General features: G+C 51.2%; 1 protein-coding gene across 1 annotated transcript; it reads left to right on the forward strand.

Annotated features, from left to right (window-relative positions):
- Window positions 1–27896, forward strand: LOC100900922 (corticotropin-releasing factor receptor 1; the record flags this gene model as incomplete). The annotated part of the gene is given in 13 exon segments (XM_029111093.1): window positions 1–194; window positions 14529–14651; window positions 15707–15742; window positions 16433–16531; window positions 19687–19711; window positions 21225–21305; window positions 21393–21601; window positions 21604–21777; window positions 25294–25427; window positions 25660–25742; window positions 25935–26073; window positions 26215–26256; window positions 27764–27896. Coding segments are annotated over 13 exon segments (1441 nt in total), but the record flags the coding sequence as incomplete, so codon positions are not given.

Here is a 27896-nt window from a genome sequence, read left to right on the forward strand (position 1 = left end):
GCCGAAAGTAGCGAAAACCGCAAGGTTCAAAATGGAGGTTTTCGTGAAAGAACTAGGTCCCGAGTGCCTCACAACGGACGGTACGGCTCTAACATGCAAATTGGGTGCGAAAGTGGTGAATGCGGAGCAGAAATACTTCGTACAGCAACACTTAAATTGCGCCAATCACCAGGAATGCGCTAAGAGAACGAAGAGTAAGGATCAGACAATCTGCCCCCTCAAAAATTGCGTGGAGCTGTTTAGTAGAGAGAGCGCTTTCAGCATGGACTTGTGCCAAATGATGGTGGAGTGCAACACACCGCTGCACATGGCTCAGCATGAATCGTTCCGCTTTCTCGAAAAGTGGAGCAGCGGAAAAAAGTACCTGACCCGAGAACCCTCCGCAGGGATTACTCGAAGAAACTGTACGAAGCGACTATCGAGGGTATCCGTTACACCGACGGCATAACCGGATCTGGATTTCAGTAGACGAAACCACAAACTCCGGAGGCCTGTACGTTGTAAATACTGTGATCGGCTGTCACACCGCGGAAGAGGCATTAAAACCGATGCTGCTGGGATGTGAGATTGTCAAGCGTACCAATCACGCTACCCTCGCTCAGGCCTCCACGAATGCCTCGAGTCTGCTCTGGCCAACCGGCAACAAGCATGACCGAGTCTTCTTGTTCATATCGGACGCAGCGCCATACATGAAGAAGCCAGGGAACGGTTTGAGTGTATCTACTCTTCCCGAAAATGATCCATGTCACTTGTTCAGCACAAGGCATACATCGGGTCTGCGAAGAGATCCGCTCTTCTTTCCCTGAACTCGACTCCTTGATCGCGAACGTGAAGGGGCTTTTCGTTGAAGCTTCATCTCGAGTCCAAGTCAAGAGTCCGAGAGGTGGCGCCATCTCTCCCGCTCTCTCCTGCACCTGTATTAAGCCGATGGGGCACATGGTTGTCTGCAGCGTTGTACTATGCGGGCAACTTGGACGAAATCACGAGAGTTCTGGCTGAGCTCGATGGTAGCGAGGCAGCGGCGATTCGGTAATCGAAAGAGCCCATGGTCGATCCTTTCGTAAAGTCCAACCTCGCTTCGATCGCCTCAAACTATTGCCGACTCCCAGAAAGCATAACGAGACTGGAATGCAGTTCTCAGCGTCTTTCGATAACGCTCGGAGTCGTTGATGAGATCAGGCAGATTCTGATTGCCAGTGTCGGTCGAAAGGCTGAGCTTATGAGATCCATACAGGAAAGGGTGTTGGAAAAAAATGCCGGATTCGAAACGGTCTCCACGATCCACTGAGCTCTCGAGGGCGAAGGACTGTCCGACGTTTCCAGCTTTAGCGCCTCCGTACTCTCATCATTCACCTTCGCTCCATTGGTGAGCGTCGACGTGGAAAGATCTTCTCCTCGTTAAAATGAAGAGACTGCGATCGCACCACGGGCAAAACAAGTCAAATTCGCTGGTGCTGAAAATCGGTTCAGATTCATGTCTCGAAAAAACGCAATCATACTCAGGCTGAATTCCATGACAGCTGTTGTCTGTTCCTACATCACTCCTGGCCCAAGACCTGTAGCAATCGGGAAGGTCTGCACGAGGCATGAGCGAAGGTTCCATTCAGTCGAAAGCTCTGAGCGGACCGACGAATGATATTTGGTTGATGCTGGCTTCCATTTTCTCGAGTGATTTCGCGCAGCACAAATCGTCGAGGTATCTAAATTCAGTTTTCTACGAAGCAATACACAGCGTCGATATCTGGATCTCGATCCTGCACGCTAGGATGAAACGCTAGGCAATGCCCATGTTCGAATCGACAACTTCTACGATCGCTCGCAGATGTCACTTTCCTTCGCGACATCGAATCGACGTAGTTCTGCACAGATATTGCTTGAGCTGATTTTCTTCCGTTCGCGAAGAGGCTGAGCATTGTGTCCAGACGATGTATCTTTGGGATAATCCCAGCTACCTGGCGCTTGGTGCCCTCTGCGGGATCTGAGAAAATTATAATCGACGAGATCACCGAGCACCCTCTGTTGTCAGGGGTAAAATCCGAGAGTTGGTGTCCACCTTCGAGGAAGAATACGGAAAGCTCCGTTGTTTGTCTCGGCGACAGCTGGAAGTAGAAGCGTCGCATCGAGACATGTGTCGGCGCACTTGACCGGAAGCTTGACAGCTAGTCCTTGCTCTCTTGCCGAATCGGCGAGAGCAAGAAATTGATTGCCGACGGACGGTGAGGAAAGCTGATAGTTGAAGCGAAAATGTTGACATCGCCTGGTATTCTACCCATTCGATACTGACACGAATGAGGGGTATCAGAGTCGACATCTGTCTTTGCATGGGTCAGACGTATGATGATGCGAAGCATCCGCTGCTCCTAGATCAAAATGTCTCCGTCGCTACTTTTTCGCCGTCACATGCACGCCGGAAGCATCCATCAATGACGACCTGAGAGGAAGCGACGTGCTGAGCTCGTCGCCGGAACAATCAGCTCCGGTGGGGGAACCCCGCGAGGCGGTCGCCTATAGCGCCGATGTTCGACTTTCTGATCACCGAGTAAACTATTCATCCGAGAGAAGGAACAGCAGCAGCCGTGTCGAAGCCGGAGTACACACCGCCCTGTGAGAAGTCGAAGATCCATTATTCTCGCAGCTCGAGAGCTCCACCAAATAATCAATAATAATTAGTTTATCAATTCGTCCGACTTTCGGTTTCCTCGGTGGGGTGTCAGAGATCCAATATAGCGCAAGTTTGAATCGGTAGCAACGCGGCTCCTAGATGTTCCTATGACGGAAAAGAAGATACTGGTATTTTGGAATAATTGCCCTCCTCATCTTTTGTTCACCCTCTATACGATTTTCTTGGTATCAGGGGCAGAGCGTTCCTTCGGTTTCGGGAGAAATCGATCAAAGGATGATTTTCGGTTAGGTTAATCGTCCCATAATAAGGATCATCCACCCTATCTAACGGAAAAAGTAACAAGGGATCCTAAGGGGGAAGGCTCCTCGCCGAGAAAAAAACTAGAAGAACTTCCTCGGTAACCCCGATTACAACAACTACGTTCCCGTAGCCCTCGCCCCGCTTTTCGACCAGGCCCAAATTGCAGGATAGAGCGATTCCGCACAGCGAAAAAAATCTTTTGACGTGAAGCATCTCTGAAACGGTGAACATATATATGAGCGCAGGTCTGGTTCGAACGAAGGTATAATTTTAGCGCGAAACCAACCTGAGGGAGCGCAAGTGCGAAGGGAGCGCGAACCAGTTCGAGCCTAGCCGATCTGAGTGCAGCCAGTATGAGCGCGAGCCTATTTGAGCGGCTTATGATCAGAGCGCATAGAAGGCGATTCCTCATCATGGTGTCAAATAATTCATATCTCATGTATTATCAACACATTGGCTTAACCAATCACATGTTCGAGCAACAGACAAGTTTGAATGATTGAGAGTCAAGCTTCAGCGCATTGAGTCAATCGTATAAGAAATTCGAAATGTGTGTCTTGGTGACGTTCGGCGCTGCGCGTTCGACTGATAACGCGTCTGCAGTCGATTTCCACTGAAGCTGAGGAAACATCCATCATGCCAGTAGAATACGCGACTTCGACCACGGGAGAACCATGACTGCTCTACGATGGTCATCAGTGTCGGCGGAATCAGGGAAAGTTCGGACAGCTTCGGCTGGAAGTCGAACCAATCTCAGTCCACTCGTCGAGCCCTTGGAGAGTCACCTCATGGATGAGCCCAAACGATCGGGATGATTCGGTACATGATTTACGAGAAGTCAAAGACTAACTCCTCGGATACATATATCCCCACAGTGGCTCGGTACAAACCCACGGATACCCTGACAAGTCTGCGAAAGCAACCGCAAATCCTTATGAAATGACACTCGGGCTCGAATCACTCGATCCTGTCCACTCGACCGCGGATCGGTTGTTTCGAAGGATGCTCGAGTCGCCTGGTCGCTGATCTGTAAAGAGAGTAAAGCTTTCGGTCTGTGGCCGACGAGCATGCCAGCGGACGCATTGCTCAATCGTGCATGCTTCCAGGTCGACCGGAAGCGGAGAATCCCCTCGACAAAGTTTCGGCGCAGAACCCAACTCACAAGGCCTTCAGGGCCGTGACCTAGGTTGCGAGGCGTTCAGGGCTCCGTCACCGCATGCGGTCTCGGATGATGATCACCTCGATGACAATCTGGCCGAAGAAAATCCGCTGAATATCGATTGCTGGTGAATCTGCCTACGTATTTGAATAAAGGCGTCTGTGGATCTCGCGACGTCACAGCCGCGTCTATTCTCGTCTCTTTACTCGACAGAGCCTAAAGACGTGTACCACGTCAAAAATGTCGATGTTTGGAGAGAGGTCGCTCTTGTCGAGCTGAGACTAAAGTTGAAAGAATATCAGTCGGGCCTCCGTGGGCGTGTGACTACCTGTATCACGGGAGGAACTCCCCTCGCTTTATGCCAGTCGCGCGAACATCAGAAGCCCCCAACACCTGGTGTTTTCGGACCATGATACAGCGCCAAACCCAATGAGTCCGAGATCTCTTGTCAGCCGCAAACGTAGTTCGGAGAAACGTCGCCGAACAGCACGAGGTTCCTGTTAACTTCGCGTTTGCGCTCGGATCGCTTTTGCGTCCGAATCGCATTCGCGCTATACTGAAGGTACATTTACCCTTTGAAGTCGACAACGGGTTAGGGGTATTCCTGGATAAACATCGTCTTGGGGTGAAGGAATCTTGACCGCAGTTGAGATCCAGTAAATCAGTAAGCATTCGAGTGACTATAATCTAATTTCAATTGATGGGTGGCTTCATGGCAGAACGACCTTGCGTGAATTTCGCGATATACTGGGGCACACCAGTAGCGAGCTCTCGGCGAATCTGAGCTCACATCAAAATATGCGAAAAGCCGTAAAATTAGGGCTGTATCCGGCATGGGGTCACTGTATCGCCGCGGCGAGACTACTGAAGGCGAATCAGCAAGGCGACCGCCTGTCGCTCCTGAGATATTCGCTCCAGACTCTCGATAACCGATCGGAAGTTAGGAATCAAGAGTCCAATCCCAAATCTCGGACCCGTGGCCGCGCTCTTCTTCATAATCCTATGCACCACTGCCTTTCCTTGATGTAGTCAGTCTGCGACCGGCAGATCTGGTCTTGCAGATGACAGAGCAGCGAGCGATCTGGAAGGAAGAAATTTCGGAATGACCGTAGATTCCTTGGACAGAAGTGCAGTCTCTCTGGTTTGCTACTTGAATCAGGATCTGATCTCACGTTAGGGAAGCTTGGGTCATTTGGGAGGCTCTTTCAGTAAAACAGACTGATGGGATACTGGAGTTGAATTTTCAGCGGGTCTGATACGATCAGATTATTATCAGATGCAAGGAAGAAGGGAGCACTTGCTAATCACTTATCATTCATCAGAGAATCCATAAGATAAGATCCATCATCATGAGACCGAAAACTCAGAGGTTCTGAGGTCAGGGAACGGGATGCTGCTGCACGGTCGCGAAATGCTGCCATCAACTCACTGCTGCTCCATTCGTTTCGCAAAGGTGTTAATGCTTGTTCGACTTATAACCGGACGAGATCGATCGATTCTCACGGAACGCTACACGACATACCAGCACCTAGCCGAGAATCTGTGGTCAGCGATACATGGAGAGCGGTTCGTGGTATGTTCGAGAAGTTGAGGGAACGCGACATTATGACGACGGGAATTGATTGGTTGCAATCCACGACATGCCTGTAGTGTAGAGTACAAGTCGCGTTCTTCGAGGTCTCGACTCGAAACTCTCAAACGCGTATGATTCGCGTTTCGATCGGACGTAGGACCGGATAGTACGACCGGACGAGGAATCGTTTCCGAGGAAAGAAATATGAGGGAGGAACTTCGTCCTTAGACTTTATCTAGGCCTTTTGAACGGCAGAGACGCTTTCAAGTTCTCTCAGAGATATTATTCAGGATCTCAATCAGCACGAGAGCTTCTCCGAACGGGAGCGGGATCAAATAGATCACCCACCCACACGACGGCCGTAGAGAATTCGAACGGATTTCTTCGTGTGGGCGTAAGGTCTCTTTTCCCGTCAGACTTTTGGGTTGTAATTTGTTTATTACAGCCATCTTAGCTTTGATGCGTACCCACGTTTGATGAGCCGACTTGTTGCCGATCACTCGGAAACAAGAATCGTTTGAATCACCTCTCGATGTCCAACCCGATGCGACGGATCCCGTCCACCGGAGGCTCCCACCTGCAGCTCAGACCTCACTCTCGAATAAATGTTCTCATTTCCTGCGGCGCCGGCTCGGCGATCGAACATCGTGTTATCGGCACGCGACAGCTCTCGTACAACTCGTGCAAGCCAAACGAAAATACACCCAAGACAAGATCCAAGAGTGATCCGTGCGTCAGAAACCGCCTGCTTTCCGGGCGTGACCACACTGACAGAGCGACGAGTCGGCTTTGATTTTCGGTGAGAAAGGAAGGATATCATTCTTTCTCACCGATAATTCTCTTGAGCGAGGCTTCATTTTTCGGTCTATTGTACTTTCCGAGCCGGAAATTACAGTCAAGCGCGACGTCTCCCGCATATCTCCCAACGTTCGCTTATACCTCTTGCAACATGGGATCCCGGAAGCGTGAACACACCGAGTGCTCAGACCGAGGGATATCGTCGGATCAGCGAGGCCTCCACCATGGATCTACCCGTCGTAACATCCCAGATCGTAGCTCATGAGAACTCACGGTTCGTGGGGCGGAGAGGATCACGACCCAAAAGTTTCGTTCCGTTCCTTGTACCAATTGGCGTGTTGAAGTCGTCTCTCTAGACTACACGGATCAGCGCTCCAAGCGTGTGACTTGACTTTACAGAAAATGCTTTGTGAGAGCTCCCGATGGATAAGCCCGTTCTGGAGGAAAGGGCTCGAAACTCGTCTCTCAGAAATCGTTTTTCGATACGGCAGTCTTGATAATGGAGCAGGTCGGAGGATGTGATCGTCATCGTAGATGGTATGAACGACCGCATCAGAGTTCGAAAGCTGATCCTCTGAAAGCCTCCTCCCGCGGAGTGATAATATGCTCTGCCTATAGATCGCCTAAAGGTCGGGATCGGTGGCTCCGCATATTCGTAGCATTGAGTCCGTGTCCATGCCCTGATGAAGCACGAGCGACCGAGTGCGGGAGATGTCATTAGGAATCTAATCCTGGCTGTAATCTGACATCATCGAGCTCCTGTGATTCTGGAGAGTTGCTCAGAAGATATAAATTCGGAGTGCTTCCGACTTCCGACATTTACGGGCACGGAGAGGATCCCGGCTAAATAATTAAAGATCTTCTCCGCAAACAGGAATAATCGTCACCGTTCTGACTCGTCGGCGGGGTAAGACATTCCGGCTCGAGTAGATTGCATTAGCATTCGGAATTATGTCCAAGAACTTTTCGAGTCGGGGATTCCGCTGACGTTTGATCGGTCATCATCTAGCACCGATATGACAGCACATGTTTTCACGCGAGGAAGGCACCTCCATCGCTGACATTCCTCGTCTGAATTATAACTTATGCGAACCCAATGTCTCTGCTATCATTATCTATCGATCTCAACGTTTATCCGGAGGAACGTTTCCGATTTTCTTTCTCGAGTTCTGCCGCTCTGTGGTGAACGATTCCTGTATAAATGAGCGAATTATTCGTGGGCGACTTTTTTCGTGGTATGGTATGATATGGTCGTGATGATCCACAATTGTATCCCTGACTGCGCATCTTATCGACATGCGGATGGAAGGGGTTTGGCACCGTGCCTGCTTTTTGTGAAGCCAGGATCGGTCGCCTACCGGAGAGTAGGGGCGGAATTGCGCCCGACATCCTCCATTCCTTTGTGACTTTCATGAAGGTGCTGGGGTCGAGTCACATCCGTGGAAATTATTCCGTACTGCATGAACTCGATCCGAATTCGATCCAAATCAAAGTTATCGGATCAGCACAAGCGAAAACGGGATTCCGGCTTTGTTAGATAGCTATCCTAATAATAATCAAGGGAGGGATCGATGCTTATCAATATCGGTCCCCATCACCGATGGAGAGTCCTCAACGAAAGCCTGCAGCTGTGGGGATGATTACCCTGAGGATTAATATGTAACCGCTGGTGTATCCTACGAGGCAGCTCGCGGATTTTCTTCCTTGTCTAATCATACGGGCTGAGTCGGCTCTCTTCATGGTGCTCACATCGGCTCCCGCATGTACCACAACTCGACCCATCGACTTCGAGATACCAGTGCCGGGACTCGAGCCTGCGGGAGAGCGCTTTCCCTTCTCAGGGCACCGATATGCGACGATGACGAAGGTATCGAGGAGGAACGCGAGCCGCGGATCGAGATGGTCCCGTCCGATTCTTTGTGATGCGGATCCGATTCTGGGGGGGGGTCAAACCGCTGGCCGAGGTCAGATTAGGTCACGCGAGCAGCCTAGGTTGCTCTTCAATATGCGTCGACCTTGAGCTCCATCGGGCGTAGCATCGGGGGTCGGAAATTCATCCGATCCTTCCGAGCAGCCTACATGCATTGTATTTTGACTCGACGCTAGGGGGTGAGCTGACAATCGGTGTTGCATTTGACGGTGAATTTACTCGCGGCGAGTGAGGGGATAGAGAACTTTCTTCTCTCTGTATTATAGGTTTCGACATGCCGCCAAGAGTTGAATTCACGCTGATGGCGCTTCTCAGAATCTCATTTTTTGCATCAATGTGGACATCGAGGTGCCGCGAGCGTTTGAATTCCACAGCAGATCCGCGAGTCAATAGATGTTGGAATCCAATTTATCAGCATCAGATCAGCGGAAGGGATTTTCAGAGCGTCACGAGGGTAGTAGCGTATTATTTGACGTGGGAATGCCGGGTAGGGATAGCTTTCGACAACCTCTGTGGGCGATTCTCTCGAAGAAGCGTATCGTAAGGAAGGGGTAGCCTTTGGAAGCCTGTCGTTCGCAGATCCTTCATTCCATCGTGAAATGTTAAGAACAATACCGCTCTGATCAGATGGTAGACTTCAAAGTCGGTGTTCTGTTTGATCGATGTCTCGCTTCGGATGAGTCTCAATCGTCGAGGAGGAGCTTTGCGAATATCGTAATAAGGGGCCTGGGAATCGAACTCCTATGCGGGCCGTGGAAACGCTTCAAAAAATGCAAGCCTTGAGGCTGACTTGCCTGCTGTACGCTCTCGAGCGGCACATTCTACGCAGGCGTTGGAGAAGTGGATAGCGAAAGCTTCGGGTAAGCGGGGAGAACCAAGGGGAGGAACTCGCAAGCCGGGTAATAATATAAGCCGGATAATTCTTTTTTGATTCAATCGAGCTGTCCGGGAGAAGTCTCTGGGCGGACGTTGGAAGTGAAGGAGGGCTCTAGCGGAACTTTCCAAGCGAATCGACACATTCCGATGGCTGCGGTCTACCTCAATTTCTAGGAACGCTGAAGGCCCACGTCTCCGAGAGATAAACGGCTCCCTTCGCGTTCCGTGATCACTAAACTCGTGGTCTTGAAGTTGTCAGGAAAGGGAGCTTTTCGACTCGGGTTGAAATAAAGCTGTCTGAGCGCTGTTTCCACAAGAAGCTTCACGCAGCGCGAGTATTGGAGCCGGCGCGGACTTATCCGGCGAAAACCCCGGGATCCGAGACCCTCACCGCATTGGAATCCAAGATCTCGATCGTTGCTTCGCGACCAGCTTCATCCTCAGACGCATCCATCACCTAACATTCACTTCTCCACTTCCACGAGCAATCAAATCCTGAGGCCATATTTCTGCGGATCGGATGAGCGTCGGGACTCCAACATGCCGAAGGTCGTCTGGGAATCGGGGAGAGACCTGTGCCTCCGCACCTCCGATTCATCGATCGGGTTTTCGCAGGAGCGCTACTGGTTGCAAACGAGGGAATTCGGACCGAACATTCCTGGGTGATATCCATCGTGATCTTTGATACAGAATGTACCTCAGGGAGCGTGGCGTTGCTCTTCCGACGAGCGTGTTATATAATGATGGAGGTCCGTGCTATTCCAGCTATTATTGGCGTCTCGTAGGCCGAAGCGCGCTTCTGGCGAGCCTTCCGTACGTAATCGGGGGAAAGGGAATGCGAAAGGTTCGCATCGCAAGAGCTTCCTCGAGGAGGTAGACCTTCAACGGGCCTTTCTAGAAGGGATGTGGCCCTGTGGAAAATGGGGTCTGTCATGGCTGGGACCCCAAGATTTTGTCAGCGCTCTCAGATTCAGTCGCTCATCGACCCTTGTTCTTCTGCTTCGACGAAGCTTTCCAGAAAACCGTCTCCGCATATCGCCGGAGGCTCGTGATTGGAACCGTCGCACATCAGCGAAGTGACACGGCGCGCCGCACTCGGCTGATGAAGCTTGTTTCGTCGTGTCGCGGCCCGCGAGGCCTCGGGATCTTGCCCGACCTTCAGCTTCTGCTCGATTCATGATTGCTCATTATTGATGATGTCATTAACGTCATTAATGAGTCATTAATGTCGGACGGAGCTGAATCGAGTAAGGCCGCGAGATGAAGGGAAGCGAGAGGCTGTCCTCAGTAGCATGTCCGAGCGTGTCATCGTATATCTCGGAGCTTCGGGGGAATGAAATGATCAATTGATGCCCGTCTCGCTCTCGATTCGTCCCAGGCCCGGGGATTTGGCAGCATCGTGAAAGTCTCTAAAGTACCTGCAGGCAAGGAAAAGGCACGGTATCGGTCTGATCAGTGATGGTTTTCCGGGGATCGCCTCTCGCAAAGACCCGGTTACTGTTGGGTTCCCATGCATCACTCCGGTCTTGACTGTGGAAACAGGTCACGACGTTCCCGCTGCGTCATGAGAGCCACATCCGTCATCGTCTACGCTCAGTACTTGTTGTAGGGTCAAAGTCGCTGAATCGTGATCGGAATCCCATGGCGTCGAATATTTCATCGAGGTATAGCCTGGGGAGCCTGTGCTGAGCTTTCGCCAAAGAGCGGGATTGAGGAAGGATGATATATCCACCTGTATTCAATCGACAGAATGTTCCGAGAGAAAGATACGCATTCGATGCTGCAAGGGACAGGGGTGGGAAAAATTGTAGGTCGGAGCGACGGGGACCGCTCGCAGTAAGGATACGTTCTCTCGCAAAGAGAACGAGGTTCTCCGGGGCCACGGTCTACGGAGCGAGCACAGGGTTCGGAGCCCGAGCCGGTTGGAAAATTTTTCGAAGTCGCTCATCCCGCTCTCTTTCGGCTGTCTTTGACCCTCTATAGATTCAGAAGCGAGGGTCAGACTTTTGTTCCGCACTGGAATTACGCCCATTCCTCTAGCTTCTAAAACAGGCATTGGACCTCGATTCCACAATGGGAAGCTATTTGTCCTGGACTGATCGAACGGGTTGGACGAAATTGTCAACTCCGGGTCTCATTCGCGGAGTCGCGAGCGCAAAGCGAGCTGATTTTCGCCGCGCATCTACCGGAAGGCACTGTCATTGTAGACCACTTGCTTGCCTCGATCGGTCGATTTTTGCGCATGATGGGTTTCCGAGAAACATGGTCCTCGAGCTATCGTTCGAGGTCGACGGCGGATCTCCTCATCACACCCTGTCGTTCCTGGAATTTCAACCGGAGGAGCCTTTGTAGGACGCAGAACAGCGGTTCCCAACCCTTTCGATGCCGATACCGCAAGTGCTCAGAAGGGGCTGAAGAAATCCATTTCCGGAATTTCCTCGCCTCGACACACTCATTGAGTTCGTCCACGGAGATCGTCGTTCATGGGACATTCGTCATATCGAGAGAAATAACATCGACGAGCTCCGACCATACAATGTCCGCGAGAAAAGTTCTCGGTCAACCAATAACTTTTTCTCCGGCTTTTTGAACGTTGTGGGTCCTGCAAGCGGGGAATCCCGAGCGATCACCCGGTCGACTCTGAAAGTTTTGGATCATGGTTTCTTGGATCACTGTCTTCGAGGGTCCCGTCCGGAGATCTAGGGGATCCTTCCAAACATGTGTCGTCGGTCTGACTTGCGACCTGGGGCTCGGGACCTAAGTTTGAGTCGAGGCTCGGACATGAGTGGAAACTCCCAACCATGAGGACGAGCTCTGGAAAGAAGTTCTATCGCCTCCTTGAGCCGGGATGAAATGCGCGAAGAAAAATTGGAGAAGGTCTGGCCAAACCAATGTTTGCGTAGAACTACATCCGTTCGATAGGAGAAGAAGAAAACGTGATACTCTTGACCGATTGCGGAAACATCGTTCCTATCCGAGTACGCGTGTACGTTGGTGCTTGCTGATTAGAACGCGAGCATGCTCGAGGCATTCATCCTTCTGTTCTGTGGCCGTCCTCAAGATATCATCCACTATCGATAACAGAAGTGATGAGACAATCCAAAAAGGACTGTTCCTCGACATTGACTAAAATCGGCCCGAGATCCATGGACGTTCCTTCATCGGGTCACGTTTCCGAAAACGTGACACACCACCTGCCCAGGCATTTGGGCGTACGTAGAGCTAGACGCAAGTTGAGTCCCAGCGCATAAACCATATGAGCTCAAGTGATCTTAAGTGTAGGGTGTCGCATGAAGTTCGATCCAGTGAAATCTGGAACGGAAAGATCTGAATTGAAGGTGAGCAATCCTAGGCTCATTGGGCACCACCACCATGAACAATACGTCAGATCATTATCTGCCTCAATCGAGCGCGAATGTTTGAAGGGGTCATGACGGACCACAATGACTCTGCGCTTTCCGAGAGATTACCGTTCAGAATTCCCTTGACCTTGATTATCTCCTCAGGTACTCGAAGTCGGTATGAGTAATAAAAAGTGGCCTGGTTGTGGGATATCAAGGTCGGAATGTCGAAAGAGTTCGGAACCCCATCTGCCATATGCGCGTCGAATTTTAGGGGGAATCCGCTCCCACAGACTCTGTGATTTGATCCAAGATAGGGATGTTCTGAAGTTGTCTCGAGAGACCGGAAAGTTCCCGGAGCCGCTCGAAGTTTGCGAGATGTTTAGGTACTTGCTACTCCGCGTGACCGCGAGAGAATTACTCCTCACCACTAATAGACTGGCAGAGACATCCTGAACTAACATTAGGCATAGAAAATCTTCTCGCGAAAACGACCACAGGACCGGACTCCCTCGCCATACTCGATGTCTATTAATATTCATCTTCCCCCATCCGCCGCGGAAACTTCTGCCTGGAAGAGTTCCCCCCGCCGAACGAGTAGTCATGCGACGAGAGCGACAGGCACATCCCCCCGGATGGATCGAGCTCTGACGGTCTGGATTTTCCGGTCTGATGAATTTACTCACGACCGGGTAATTTCAACAGACCTTCCGACGGTTTCGACCAAGGGAGCCGGTACCTACCCTGCGAGCTCTCTGACCGACCCCTTTGCGAGCCTTGAGCTCCCCATAATGATGGAGCCCAGCGCATATCCTTTCAATGATGATAAGTGAGAAGGGACATTCATGAGCCGTGACTGTTTTGGCCGCGCACAGGGATCACCTGGAGAGAACTCGAGCTTCTTCATTACCGCCCATACAGCGATCCCTCAGCCGATTCAGCTTGAGCCGCACCGTCTCGCGCTCCGAATCGACCGAACTGATCTCTAAAGTGACAACTCCCAGTACGAACTCCGATCCCGAGAAATATCAGTCAACTCCCCGCAGTTCTGACGAGACTGTATTCGACATCGAGGGTTCGGATCAGCCTCACTCGGGTACTGAGAGTTAGAGCTCCGAAGGCCGTACGGCTCCGCACCTCGGTACGCTCACGATCTGGTCCATGAGGTCCTGAAATCGGATTGATCAGTCCGCTTGCATCTGCGACGTATCAGGAACTCTTCGTAGAGACCTGACCATGCAATGGTGGAGCATACCCTGCGCAATGGAGGTTTCCCCATCCGCTTGGAACGACCTACAGCGGGATACGCGTTCGTGAAGGCCCCCTGGCGAGAGCAAATACCAATGAAAAAATTGTTGCCGCTGTACCTTTTTAGAGACAGCCATTCTGGAGCGAGTTTGTTCTTTTCGCCCAACATTCCGATGTGAGCTGGCTTCTGTCAATAGAATACTGACCACGCGCTGTCGATCCGCGCAGGCGCGGATTCCGAGGTCGACGAGGAGCTGAATGTACCGGAGTCCTTTCAATCTCTTCGATTCTGCAGGGAGCCGATCGAATCAGGAAAAATTTTCGATCAGCTCTAGGGAGAATCGTTTAGGAAGAAACGATGAAATACCGTATCGGGTATAATTGGTCTCGATCGGTGACTCTCATCGGTGGGAGTAACGAGGAAACTCAGCGGGAAATTCAACAAGCAAAGGACATGACGTCAGGCTTAAAGTCGAGACAGAGGATTTTTGGCTGCGAATGAATCGTTTCTCGCGGGTTTGGATGAGCTAAGCCCCTTAACTGCCAGACCGAAACACTGTCGGATCACGGGAAAATCTGCGGGCCAAGATCTCCCGAATAATCTAGGTTTGCTCATGAAGCTGGTCTCGGAAGTACGGTTCTGAAGGTTGAAACTCGCCCTAAAATTCAATATGTTGCAGGTGCCTCGCGAGACAAATCGTGCCCGCCAGTATGGGACACATTCGCATGCTGGCCGTCGGCCACCGGTGGAACCGTGGTGACACGTTCATGCAGGGTGCTACTCCGAGAAGAAATCGACACAAGCACTCAACTGGAAGGCACAGGTTAGTACGCGGGATCGACTTTTTGTGCGCCGAAGGTCGGTGATCGGAAAACGCGATTCCGGCGTGTTAAATGTCCCGAACGAGCGATCTCTAGGGTCATCCTCGGCATTGGCGCCACCCATTCGAGAACGTTCGCGCTCTTCGGATTTACTCTCGACGTGGTGGAGAGGAGACGGTTTTTTTCATTTTTCCTTCTCCATCGCAACGTGGCATTGGGTAAAGATTTGATCCCACGGGATATCCACGCGACCGTGCGGTCTGTTCTTATTGAGGTTCTGGAGCCCACGCTGCACCTATTCTCCACCGGCCTTATATTCACTCCAGCTGACGTTCCTGGATCCATTATTTCAGCCGCTGAAACAGAGCGGATAAAGAATCCGGTGGGAATAACTCAAGCAACAGCGCTCGAGGGAATCTCCATCATTTTCTTGCAGTCGACTTCTAGAGACAGAAACATCGCCTCTAGAATTACGGATGGGAGTGGCGGTGGCGCGAATGATTTGCCCTGACTGAAGCAAGTCTGTCGGCTCGAATATCTGCCGACATTCGAACGCGGCTGGTGGTAACCGCGCGCGCCCGAACAATCTCTAGCACGATCGGTATTCATTTCTGAAATCCCACACTAGAATCATCGAGTCTGTTCGCCGGGTCGCTTTCTTCTCCGGACGCGCAGAGCAGGAGCCAGGGCTTGATTGAGGAATGGTCGAGGCTGAGGCGTTGGATATACGTTGCTTGACATCCGGCGCTCAGATGCAAGCCGAGGATCGGTGATGGGTGCCACCGATCCGCTTCGTCAGCTGCGTCGAGAGCTCCAGGTGGAATGACAGGTGTGCACTCGAGCGAAAGCTTCACATCCAAAGCGTGTAGCGCGCCAGAGAGAGTCGTGATGCCCGAGCAGGCGCTGATGTTCGTTGCACTGCTCTTCGACGTTCATAGGAACATGCTCTGTCCGAGAACATTATGGATAAACTAAGACCGAAAGCATGCGGAGCCTCGACCTAGCCGTACGTCTTCGCGCTCGCTAGAGAGGTCAGTGGGGGAAACGCGGTGGTTTCTTCGCGCTGGTAGCGGCCACCGAAGCTTGGTGTCGGATGGACCTCACGACGACAGAGTTCTTGGTCTAACATCTACGGGGAGAAACGTCGCAAATAGAGAACGTAGTCGTCTGATGCCTAGCCGAGCAGCCAGCTGATTCGGAGCTCCTCGCCTCTTTCGTTTGGAGCAGAGACTCCGTTCACTGTTTGAGCTATCGGCCACTGAAGTATCGCTTTCATTGCTGAGAATCGCACATGGAGACAACCGCAGACGAATCAGCGCGTCTGGAAGAGATGACAGGAGGGAGGTCTCTTGGACAGTTCGGGCGGAATCTCAGAGGAGCCTAATTAGGCAGTCGTGCTCCGACGCTCAACGAGCCGGCATCGTCGGAACGGAAATCATAGTGTGACCCGAATTACCCGAGTTCATCAGAAATTCCTGATTATCATCAGAAATGGGAGGCGACACCGGGGAACGGAGGCGGTGGGCGTCGAGGAACTATTCATCGCTGGGCTGCACAAATGATTGAGAATTTTGAATGAACAATAAGCGGATACCTTCGGCGTCATTCAACGCGAGCTTCGGTTCGGCTCTCAGCCAAACGGTATCGAACTTTTTGTTCCGACTTGAGTCGAGACTGAGGCGTTGGATATACATATGTATGTTGCTAAACAAGAGACTTTCCTCCGCGGGCGGACGTTTTTGAGGTCCTTCGATTTTTACAGGCGAGCCCTTCGCATTTCGACTCTGCACACCATGGGGTTGGCTGCAAAACTCCACGAACTACAACGCTTGTATAGCTGCACTCGGAGATGATGAGGTGAGTTTTCTGAAAGAGTTTTCTTCTGAGATTCCCTTCGCGTCCTCCCTCCTCTTCCCCCTTGTCAGCTGTTGCGCCCGCGCTGGTTCGCTAATTGCTGAGTGCGAAAAAGAGAATCTGTGCGCTCCGTACTTATTTCGGACGCTCGCTCCTCGACAAAGGAGAGCACCAAGGAAAACACGAGGGGCATCCTATTTTTCGTGACGCGGGCAGAGCGAATCCCGGGTTGATTGAGAGAGGATTCGGCCTGGTGGCATCCATCGTTTGTGAAGACCTAGGGAAGCGCATATCGATCTCGTCGGAGATTCCATGGCTTTTCGAGGCTTTTCCTGCTCACAATGGGAAATCCGGTTTGTGAGACCTCCTTCTTGCGAGCGTCTCTTGTGAGGCGGTATCCCAACAAATGTTTCCGAGGACTTCTCTTTCGGGGTAAAGGTCTGTCGAGAGCTCCTTCTCTACAAAGTTTCTAGCTACAAGGTTTTAGTCACGACCGAGAGAATGAGGATTTCGGAACCTCCTGAAATTGAGTGGACTTTTGATTGCTTCCGAGGAACGCGACAGCTCGGAAACTGCCGGCTGGCGATGTCTCATTCAGTGATTCGATTCGTTCAACGAAAAGCCGGACTGAAGAACGAACGACTTCCAGGCGGAAGAGAATTAGATTCGAAAACTGATGCGATAGCCATGCTATGGTCGTCGCGCAGGACTTTCAAATGTAGCGAGTCAAAGGGTCATGCTTGAACAAACAGAAGGGTATACAGATTCAAGGATAGACTGATCGGATTCAGTCTGGAGTTCGGACAAAGCGCCGCTTAGTGCGTAGCGACAGAGAGCATGGCTCACTAAGGAGGATGGTGACCTCTCCAGCACAATAAAGACTCTTCTCCCAACGGATTCGATGCGCCGCGTCGAGGATGCGAGTGTCGTTCCGATAAGTGATTTTGGACTCTCAACGCGTTCTCGCTTCGGCTCGTTGAGAGCTCAAGAGCACCTCGGACAGAGTTCAGCGGAATGCTTCATTGTCATTCAACCAGGGAAGAAATCATCTCACCTCTTCATCGAATCCACGAAGCGCGAAAATGTAAATCCGTCCTGCCTCAGGGATGCTGATTGTCGCTGCTATCATCGATCGAAGCGGAATCTGTAGAATGCTCTTTTTCGTGGAAAGAACTCCGACTCAAGTCTTCGAGAACGATCAGGGATGTAGCCACGCGTCTCGACGGGGCTGGCCACCGCGGTTTCTAGGACAATGGGGCGGAAAAGCTCCTCCTCCTTAATCTTGTAGAAATCAATCTGAAACTTCCCCACCTCGAATCCGTCTGATAAATGAGGACTAAATCCCGTTGACGATTTCTCAACTCACGCATCGATTGCGTTCCGGCCGGCAGAGCTCACGCAGTATGGTTGGAGAAAAAATCTGATAGCAGATGGGTGTACGCGCGGCTCATCGGGTTTGGACTCTTCTCCGAACGATTCCACCGCTGAGGCCGCCATGAGTTCTCTCTGGAGGATCCTCTGGCATACAGTCTGCATGGCGTTCGAAATGTATTCCCAAGCTCGCCCGAATCCGAAGGTCCGAAACTTTCCGCGCGGCTGCAGCTCTTGCAGACCATGGCGCGTTCTCATTCACAGTGTGTGGGAATATCACGGATATTCCCCGAAACCAGATTCCTGAGCGTAAACGGAGCCGGATTTCCGGCTCGCTGACGAACAGCTAGCGGAGCCTTGGCTCACTCCAAAATTGCGGATCGGTGTAGTCCTGCGATTGGAGAATCTGAAGCGATCGATTCTGCCCAGAGAAGGATCCAAGTACACAAAAGTTCCCTCGCCGCATACTGCCGGCTGAGAGATACTTTGTGGAGACTTCTGTGTACAAGTCCTTGCCCACACTATCTCCTTTTGGATCTAGCCGGGATGACGCGACACCTCAAACACTTCGACGGAGTTGGAACGCAGCTGTTCCTCGCACACTTTACTCTCCGCTTCGGAATCAGACTCTTGTGATAGGCGAATTCATTTCCCCAGATCCCGACAAACTCCAGACATTTTGCCCGATGTTTCATATTCCAAGGTACGGGAGTATCTTCCCCGATTTTCAGTGCATGGCAAGTGCGAAGTCATTGAACGACCCAGCGGCATACGACGAGCTCCGCGAAGTACAGTCGTCGCCTTGCGAACATCGAGCGCGTCGAGGACTATGTGCTTTTTCCAATCGACCTCGCCATGCACTGAATGACTGCATGCATCAACTGATGTCCGAGAATGCGATTCTGAGGATGTACCGTAGCGTTCGGGAGTCACAGTACCTGTCGACTCGATTTTCCCGCGCTGCGAGAAGTCTTCTCGAGGATGCTGCGAATAATCATAAGAGCACATAGGTACCTCATCGAGCTCCTCCAGCCAGAGGTGAGGAGCTTTCTTTGCCGACGTAGACGGGAATCCTCCCAGTGAGGATATCCCCCCGAAATACCGGTCCTTCGACCGACACGAAACGATAGGATGTTCGTCCCTTTCAGCGCTTGACATTCTCGGAACCGATGAAGTCTCCCGCTCTCTTGGATTCGATGCGTCGAAAGCTAGGTCCGATTAAAAAAGCGAGCTAGGTCCGATTAAAGCTAGGTCCGCTAGGTAAAGTGAACTCGTCGCGCTCGATTCCGAAATGAGGAATTCTCGGCCATCCGGCGATCCTTCCAGTCTTCTCGTCCGCTCACAGGAGCGGCCAACGCGCCGCGTCGGCACAGATAGGCGCATACGCTTAGATAGCCGATGACGGGAGAGCTTTCCGATGTGACGTGTGGATGCTTGCAGCTCATATGCTCCTAAAAACTCCTTCCTGAAGGGATCCCTGCGGGCCGGAGGATTCCGAATCGCCGTTGAGGACGCAAAGCTCATCACTCTGGGACATGTATTTTTCTCTTCACCACAGCAGGAATTCCGGAGTCGACTTCTCTTTTTTTGTTCCTACCGAACGATTCCTGTCATTCGGTATCGCAAGCCTCAACAGAGCCGCGAGCCTTGATCTCCGAATATTCTGAGGATCCCTCTATCGCGATTGGCTCGAGGGTATCGTGCAAGACGACATGGATTTAGGCAGCTTCCTTCAAGATTCTGGAACTCTGCCTTCATACCTTCGATCGAGCTTCAAGCGTAAATTTCGAGCAGGAGCCATCTCGCGAGCTGTGAAGTCAAGCCGAAAGATTGTTCTCCGGGCTCCACATCAAGTGTCTCGAAGATATTCAATTCATGAGTTCGAGTACGATCGACGATTCCGACCGACTGCGGAATGGTGGGAATGCGACGACGGGAATAAGTTCCCCGAGGTCGACGAAGGGCGGAACTAAGAAAGACATTGAAGGACCGTGGCAGAGTGAAAACGCGATCTCGAGTCTTTCTCGGAATCCAGGACTCCCTCGCCCAAGTTTCTTTTATTAGCGTAGAACTACGCTTCAGCCCCCGGTAGATGGATAAGATGGGGTACGAATCATGAAAGAAGGTCACAAACTTGATAGTCGAAATCCTCTAAAACAGGGCATTTCATGCGGAAAATCGTCATGGTCGAATATGTGGGACTGCTCGTGAGGCATCGTCAGAAGGTCGTCCCGAACTCGAAAATCCTTTCTTCAGGTTGGAATAGGCCATAATATAGGCTCGGGTCGAAAATACTCGAGAACCTCTCATCCTAGCACAAATATCATGATGGCGAGAAATGTTCAGCTTCGGCAGTTTCGACCGGCTAGACGATAGCGGCTCGATTCCGTCAACTACCTACGAAAAAGGGGGCGGCCTCACTCTTCAAAATCCAATCGTGCCTTCATAGACACAAGTTGCTTCCAAAGAAACATTTGAGCGAAGTATTCCCATTCTCTGATGGGGAAAACTATAATTGCGCGCATGGGAGCATGATTTACATTATGTTCAAGCGTGAAAATTCAAGGATACCCGCGATGGCTCGAAAAGGCGTCTTTTATTCTTACGAAGTTATCTCATCATTTTATGGTGGAAACGACTTCTATTGTGAGCAGATATAGCAGTCAACGAAGCTCATGGTATGATAATTTTCTCGTCCGAAGATGTCATTTAATGTCACTACCTTAAGCGTACCAACTGCCTTCCCAGAAACCCTCGAACGATGCATCCCAATTATAAAATCGGACAGAGAGGGCAGTGCAGTAGAGCTGATGTCGATGATTTGGAAACCCTGCTCCATCTCTGGGAGATGAGAGAGCAGAACAATCAGAGAAAGTCCCCTAATCTTATCCCGGGATTAAGTCAACTGGAATTATGATGGCAGTGGTGAACGCCAACCCCGTGATACATTCCATAAGTACTTCAGTCTACGTACTCCAGTTCCGCCAACCTTCTGGTTGCTACGTTTTGTTGAACAAAAATTTGGACCCGTGAGGCATTTGGAGGGGGAAGCCGATTGGGAAAAGCGTAGTTCTACGCCCATTACCCGACTGAGTCAGAGACTCAGTCAGTAGCCTGCGTTTTTCTCTCGGGAAAAGTCCCTCTTGGTAGAAGCGAAATAACGGTGCTGCCGTATGGGCTGTGACGCCCGCGTCTGCCAAATACGCCGGTGATCCAGCGTCGCGGAACGTCCTTGTCAGCATCGGTCGAGGGACGAACCGCGATTCAAAAGACTTTGTTCCCCTTCCGCAGAACCCCAACGCCAATTTTGTCGACTCGAGCGCACTTAGGGTTTCTACGATTGCCTTCGGTTTCTCTGTGACATCACTCGTTTTCTTGGCTGCCACAGCCTTCATCTTCACCCGTTTCAGGTAAACCTCATGCTCTGACCGTCACCATTTCAGTCCATCGAATTCTCTCTTTGATCGATAACATTGAACGGATGGTTCCTCCGACAGCTCTTTGCGATGTTCCCGGACGAGGGTACATCTAAACCTGGTCGTTGCGCTCATCGTAAACAACTTAATGCTCATAGTGATCACGATGCCCGTGGTTGTGAATCATCCATCGAGCCTCCTGATATTCAACGTGAAGAATGTGGTAAATACGGAATCCTTGCGTTACCCTTTCAGTGCTCAAATTCGCCGAGCCGAATATCGTGATTTCATGTATCGATACAATTTCAGCCTGCTGCCTGTAAGGTGTCACTTTGTTTGAAATTATACTCCTCCATGGCTTCGATAAACTGGATGTTTGTGGAAGGCATCCAACTGCACTCCAGAATCACAACGTCCATATTCCAGCGGGAGGCACCATTCAAGCTGTACTATTTCATAGGATGGGGTGAGTTACTCCCTTGGGGAAACTTTTTCTCTCGTAACACGAAGAGCATATTTATTGTCAATGAAATATGTAGAACCCCATTATGCCTGCAAGAGACCAGAGGTCGGAGACGCAGTCGCATCAAGGATGCTCACCGTTTACAGAGTTGAAATGAGGGAAGGGCAGGCAGGGTCTTTCGGCTTGTGTTATATTCCATACATAGATACTCTCTTCGCTGATTTAGTCCTCAAGCAAAAACTTCTTCAAAAGTTTGAAATATTTCTGTCTGCTCTCACTCAGAGTTCATTTGAGGAATCACTTGCTTCATACTCTGCGGAAAGGAGTAGTTAAGCTTGACCAGATTGACAGTCCTACAGCCTCTGGTACTACTACTACTACTACTGGTATACTAGCTAGTTACAAGAGGGATGGCTAGATTTCCCTGAGCCTTGAGGCGCGCATGGTGCTAGAACTAGGACCCGCTAGGACCTCTCCCCGCTGTCTCATCCCCGTCGTGTGGAATTCGCTACCGACCGCGACGCGTGCCGCCAGTAGCTACCCCCGATTCAAACGTTTGCTCAAATTTCACTTGTTAAACTGCCAACCAGTGCCATCATCTAGTCTTACCTAAACTGCTTCGCCTTTACCTTTAGGTAGTCTCTGTTTTGCATCAAGGGGTCATGATTGCTGTCAACATTTGCCATGGCTACTTCGCAATAAAATTATGTCATGGTAACTATGCTGAAGCCGATGTGGAGTCACTACGCCATCATTGGAGGGTTGGAGCAGAGTTGTTATAGTCGAGCAATGGCTTGCGTCATGTATTATCACCTCCCTACCTACTACCTCTGTTGAAATGCATGAATTTCGTTTTTCTTTTGCATTCAGAACGAGTCCGTTCTGAGAAATCCATCCGTTTACTTCATCTAGGTATTCGGTGGCGGCTGCCCTTGCTTCCTGTCTGTCGGTCATTGTCATCGAGTCTCAACTGTACAGTGGGTCGTCTCCACGTTGCACGCTTCTGACTCCGAGCCGGATCGACGCGATTCGGAGCAATCGAAAGGCTCTTAGCGAAACAATGGATCGACTCGATCGATGCATCAAACAAAATGAAAAAGACAAGCAGGCTTTTGATCGCGGACCGGGCGAATGCGAGCCGACCTGACATTGCTCCCCATGAAGAACTCTGTCGACGAAGTCTGATGCAAGCTGCATAACGGATTCACGAACGTTCTCCGTTTTTGCAAGAACATCCTCACGCTGATCAGAATTTGCTCGGGCAATCACGAATCTTTCTTCCCGAGCTCATTCCTACCTGTCTCCGGGCAAAAAGGACTCGTTCATGTATAGAAGGGTTAATGTAATCTCTCGACGACATCCTTCCGCATCAGAAGACGAGCTCCTCACATACCGGCTCGGTGTGACGTGAGCTGTACTCTTCAACCTCAGCTTCGGGCGTAACTTGCGGTGAATTCGCGCGGATGTTCCCTCGGAAACCGTTTATCATTTCGTTCCGATGTCGGTCGGGCGCTGATTCCCCTGACAATCTCATGATAACGATGACTCCGTTTTTGTGGACATTGGCGTCTGGCTCTGGAATGAGCTGCCGACTTCGTCGAACGCAGGGTGTGCGGTCATCCCCGCACGTTTCATGGTGCCCAGCATTGCCATCGGGAATCGAATTACGCGAACACACTCTCATTGACAGTTTCCGGCGGTTGCCGGACGATTCAGTTACGAATCAATCGTGCATAAAACCCCGTCGTGGCGTTGTCGCAAACCCGGGAAATCGTCGCATTGTTGTCATCGGGTTCTCTCTCTCTTCTGAAGGCTCACACTAATTGCAAATAATTTGCTGAGCAGAGGAGGACGTGTCGTCGGCACCTGCCGAGATCTGCGTCTGGCTCATCACTCGTTGAACCTATGCCTTGCCTGTTGATTCTTCGCGATCAAGGACAGGGGATGCACGAGCATTCGTCCTCTGCGGGACAGAATTTTTTGTGCGTGGACGCAGCCTCGATTTTGACCTCCTCCTAGCAGTTTCCGAGCAGTTATATTACGAAAATCGGAGCGGAAAAAATTCGTGTTCAGCCAAAGGCTGCGAACAGCTGTAAATTCGTCGAAAACTCCAGACAAGGAGAGTGGAAGTGCCCGAGCATGTCTCCCTCTGAGCATCTGTCGGCGAAAAAAGGGTCCGGCCCCTTTCGACCAGAGAGAGTCAGCCTTTTACGGGAAGGCCCCTCTCCACGATGAGCTCGCCCACGGACAGCTTCACCGAAGGTCTCCTCTCATAGTTCCTCACGTAAAGTTGGTCTCGATCCATCAGCCTCGCTCCGAATGTTTCCAGAGCCGTTGAAGAGCTAGGACTCCCGGAGACCGAACGGATCCGGAAAGGAACGGATGCATGCGCGAAATCCGAGCTTGAGATAATTCGAGTGAGGTCAGCGTCCAGGGGAAGACCTGAGTACCGATGATTGCCCACTCGTGGCGGTCCGATCCGAACTGGATATGCTTTGTCTGGGAGGCGTTCGGAGCCAGACCATTTCGATTCGTCCAATCGTTCACGGAGATTATCGCCTGCGAGACTCGAATGGAGAGCTCTAGGGGGTCCTCGTGCCGTAATATCAAGGTGGAATCATCCTTGAAGGGAATCGTAGTCACGCCTTCTTGGTTCGAGAGTAGGTCATTAATGAAGATGGCGAATAGAATAGGAATGCGAGCCGACGGATTCCGCATCCTGTCAATGCGGACGAGGAGCTGCCCCGTTTTCCTACCTTCTATGTATTGATGAGCCTGAGAACGTAGAAGACGGAATACTCGGTAACCGCGAAGCCTGGCCTAACTGCCAGGGACCGTGTTCCGCGGGAGTTCGCCATTCGCAGGACGACCACGATGCAGGATGCTCTTCTCCAAAAGGCTTCGCGATATAGAGCCGCTTAAATTTCGCGGCGCCGAGGTGGCCAGCGGGCAGCCTAATATTGATCCCGCGCTTAATATAGGAGCGAGCAGGATGGGCCCGCTGTAGATGGAGTGCTTGTGTACGTGCGAAACGGAGACAAATGCTCGCCGAGAACCGCCCACCGAGCCGAGAAGTGTTCTAAAATAGGTAGAATAGTTCGCCTCAACATTCCAATATTCACAATCAGTAGCATTCATCGCGGAGGCTATACATTTGCACAAACTGTCCATTGGAAACGGAGGACGTTCCTCCGGTTCTACCGGTGTACGATTCAAACTCCTACCACCGAGTTCAGGAGGGGGATGTTGCTCGGAAGCGGATTCTCTTCATTGAGAGGCATCCGGTCGATTAGAAGACTCGAGGCCTTCCCTTGATCTGGCCTTTTCGTTCCACGATTTTGGCCTTCATATTGTGCTCTCGCCATTGAGTCCGTATTGGGAGCAGACCTTCCGCTCAATCGGATTCATTCTGCTGATGCGACGAACTGGGTCATGAAACGTTCGGCGGGAGACGACGAGCAGCAAAAATATCCGGGATCAAGGCGCCTGACCAAACTCGGTTTCTTGCGGACTTTGCAGGAGTTCCTTTGATATTCGTGGTGCTCTGGGCTGTCAACATGGAACAGATAATGCCAGGCTCGACGTGTTGGGAGGGCTATCGTTCGAAGCAGTGTGTCTGGCTGCTCACCGCGCCAAAGTTGGCCGTGCTCTTGGTAAGTGAAATCCGATATCTTCTAACAACACGACGGCCACCTCATCCCATCACACCGAGGAGGAACAATAGAATCCGATCATGACTCACGGCAGATAGAAGGATTTTGAAGAGGAATCGCATTGCCAGCGCATTGAGGAGATAACGGAAACATGGAAGAGGACTTGAGAACCCTCTGAGAGCCGTTCAGAGGCTCCGAAGATCGAAACTGAGCGTTTCTGATTCCCTCGCAGATAAACTTCGTATTCTTGTTAAATATCATTCGCATCCTCGTTACGAAAGTGAAGAGCATCTCTGCCGAGAACAAACAATTTCGGTAAGTACGTCTCAGGGCGAGGTCTCCTTCGAGCTCTGGAAATACCGACCTAGTCCTCTCAAGGAAGATTTTCCAGGGCTGCAATAAGAAAGTAGAAGACCTTGCATGAAAACTGGCGGGTATGAAAGCTCGCTGAGTAGTTTTCTCTGGGGGTTTTTCCTTTGGAGAAAATAAATTCGATTCCCTGCACAGGAAAGCAATAAAAGCGACTGTACTTCTATTTCCTCTACTGGGAATGACTCATCTCCTCTACGGAGTGACCTCTCAGGAATATGGAGAAACCTTCAGCCAAGTTTATATGATTGTCAACGCCGTGCTCCAATCATCTCAGGTACGGATAGCCGTCGGGCTCTCGATGAATCGAATCTCTCCTCGTCGATTCATCGAATATCCCGGTCGAAGGTGAAATAATAATACCTACAGCGGAAGAGCAGCATTCCCCGCGCTCAATCTAAGCTGACATCAATTCCAGGGGATATTCGTCTCCGTCATTCATTGCTTCATGAATTCAGAGGTGAGCTCGACGTCTGCTTGGCCTCTTAGAAACTTGAAATCTCATCCAGGGTGTCTGATAAGTCGCGAAGATCCGGAATTCGATGAGAGCGCGGGGCGATCCCAGCAGCTCCGGCTATCCCCCCGAACCTCGCTGTTCTGCACCATGACGCCTACCGGCCTCGATCGATTCATAATACAGCATACCATACAAAAAGGTTCCCAAGAGGGGGTTCAACCTCTGGGGGCTCCCGGCAGCCGTTTTCGGCGGTTTCGGAGCTCGGTGAAACTAATTCATGGCAAGATCCCCCGGGGAAGTCCATTCGACATAGCTTGCTAGTATATCGACCAGCCATAACGCGTCAGAATCTCTTACTATACTGGGAGGGCTTGTTCAATGATAAGGTGGAAAACATCCTTTGTTTGGCGACGCCACCGATTGGGTAGTACTTCTCGAATGACGTCGGAAATGGGTCCCGAGCATAGTCGAGGACCTCGAGGGGAGGTCGTGCGCCGAAAAGAAATCGGGAGCTTCTGCACTATTATCTTGACAATAGATTGGCGCTCCCCGCGAACCGCCCGTGCCCTCCCCAGTCCCAATCGCGCTGCTCCCAAGAACTCACTCACGGAGAGAAATGTCGACGAGGAGGCGGGTGCCCAGGGTTTATTTTGAAGGGGGGGGGGCACGACCATTGCTGACGAAGAGGCACACCACCCATGATCAGCCTCAACATGGAGCCCCATGGGCTGGGAAATGAATGCTAAGCTCAGTAACCTCAGTCGGCACTCCGCGGTCGAGATGGAGAATTCCGGTCGAAGCGATCCGTGGCCGTGGTATGCAATTCAGGCAAGGGAGAATGCTTCCCTAAAAGTTCAGAGGCGCTTGCAAGTTCGAATAGAGCAAATCTACGCTTTTCCGTCGTCTCTTCAGAAACTCTGAACGTGTAGACTGGCTGTGGGAGCTTTTCAGGGATGGAAATGAAATTTCCGACAGATGTGCATATTTCCGCAGTCGTTATTAGGGAGAAACAGCTGCCATTCTCTTCATGACACAACCCGATATTCAAGTGAGCCGGCTCCGGAAACACCCATAGGCGGAGGGCGACAGCTCGTCTCCGCTGTGGGCTTTTCACCTACATACACGGGGTTTTCTGATCGCTTCGATGGGCTGTCACGAACAGCAAACAGATTGTACCCGATAACTGTATATTGCGATTAATCTTCCTCCAAAGAACGCGATCGGTACAGGAGATTAAAATATTCTGGCGAGCGGCTCTGCAAGTTCTGAAACGGCGGTACATATTGTAGCCTTCGCCATTGACGCGAGCTTTCCATCATCGATAGTGGCTCGTTCCGCTGGTCGGCTACGGAGAAAGACAGCGGACACTCCCGGCTCCCGCGTAATTAGTCGACCTGAACCGCTCAGTTCTTGTGATGGCCCGGTAATGATGCCTTCGCCAGAAGCATTTGCCTCAATGAGTGAGAGAGCGAGTGAGCTCGTGCTAACAACCAACCTACATACGTTGCAGGTCCAGACTGCACTTCGGAACGCTTATCTCCGAGCTCTTATCAGGCGCAACCCGAACAGGCGATCACTTGCATCGCAAAACGTTACGCAAACTTCAGCCGTCTTCCTCGCACATCCTTACTCCGCGAGGACAC

This window comes from Galendromus occidentalis, unplaced genomic scaffold, assembly GCF_000255335.2.
Source record: "Galendromus occidentalis unplaced genomic scaffold, Mocc_1.1 scf7180000077233, whole genome shotgun sequence".
Lineage (NCBI taxonomy): Eukaryota > Metazoa > Arthropoda > Arachnida > Mesostigmata > Phytoseiidae > Galendromus > Galendromus occidentalis.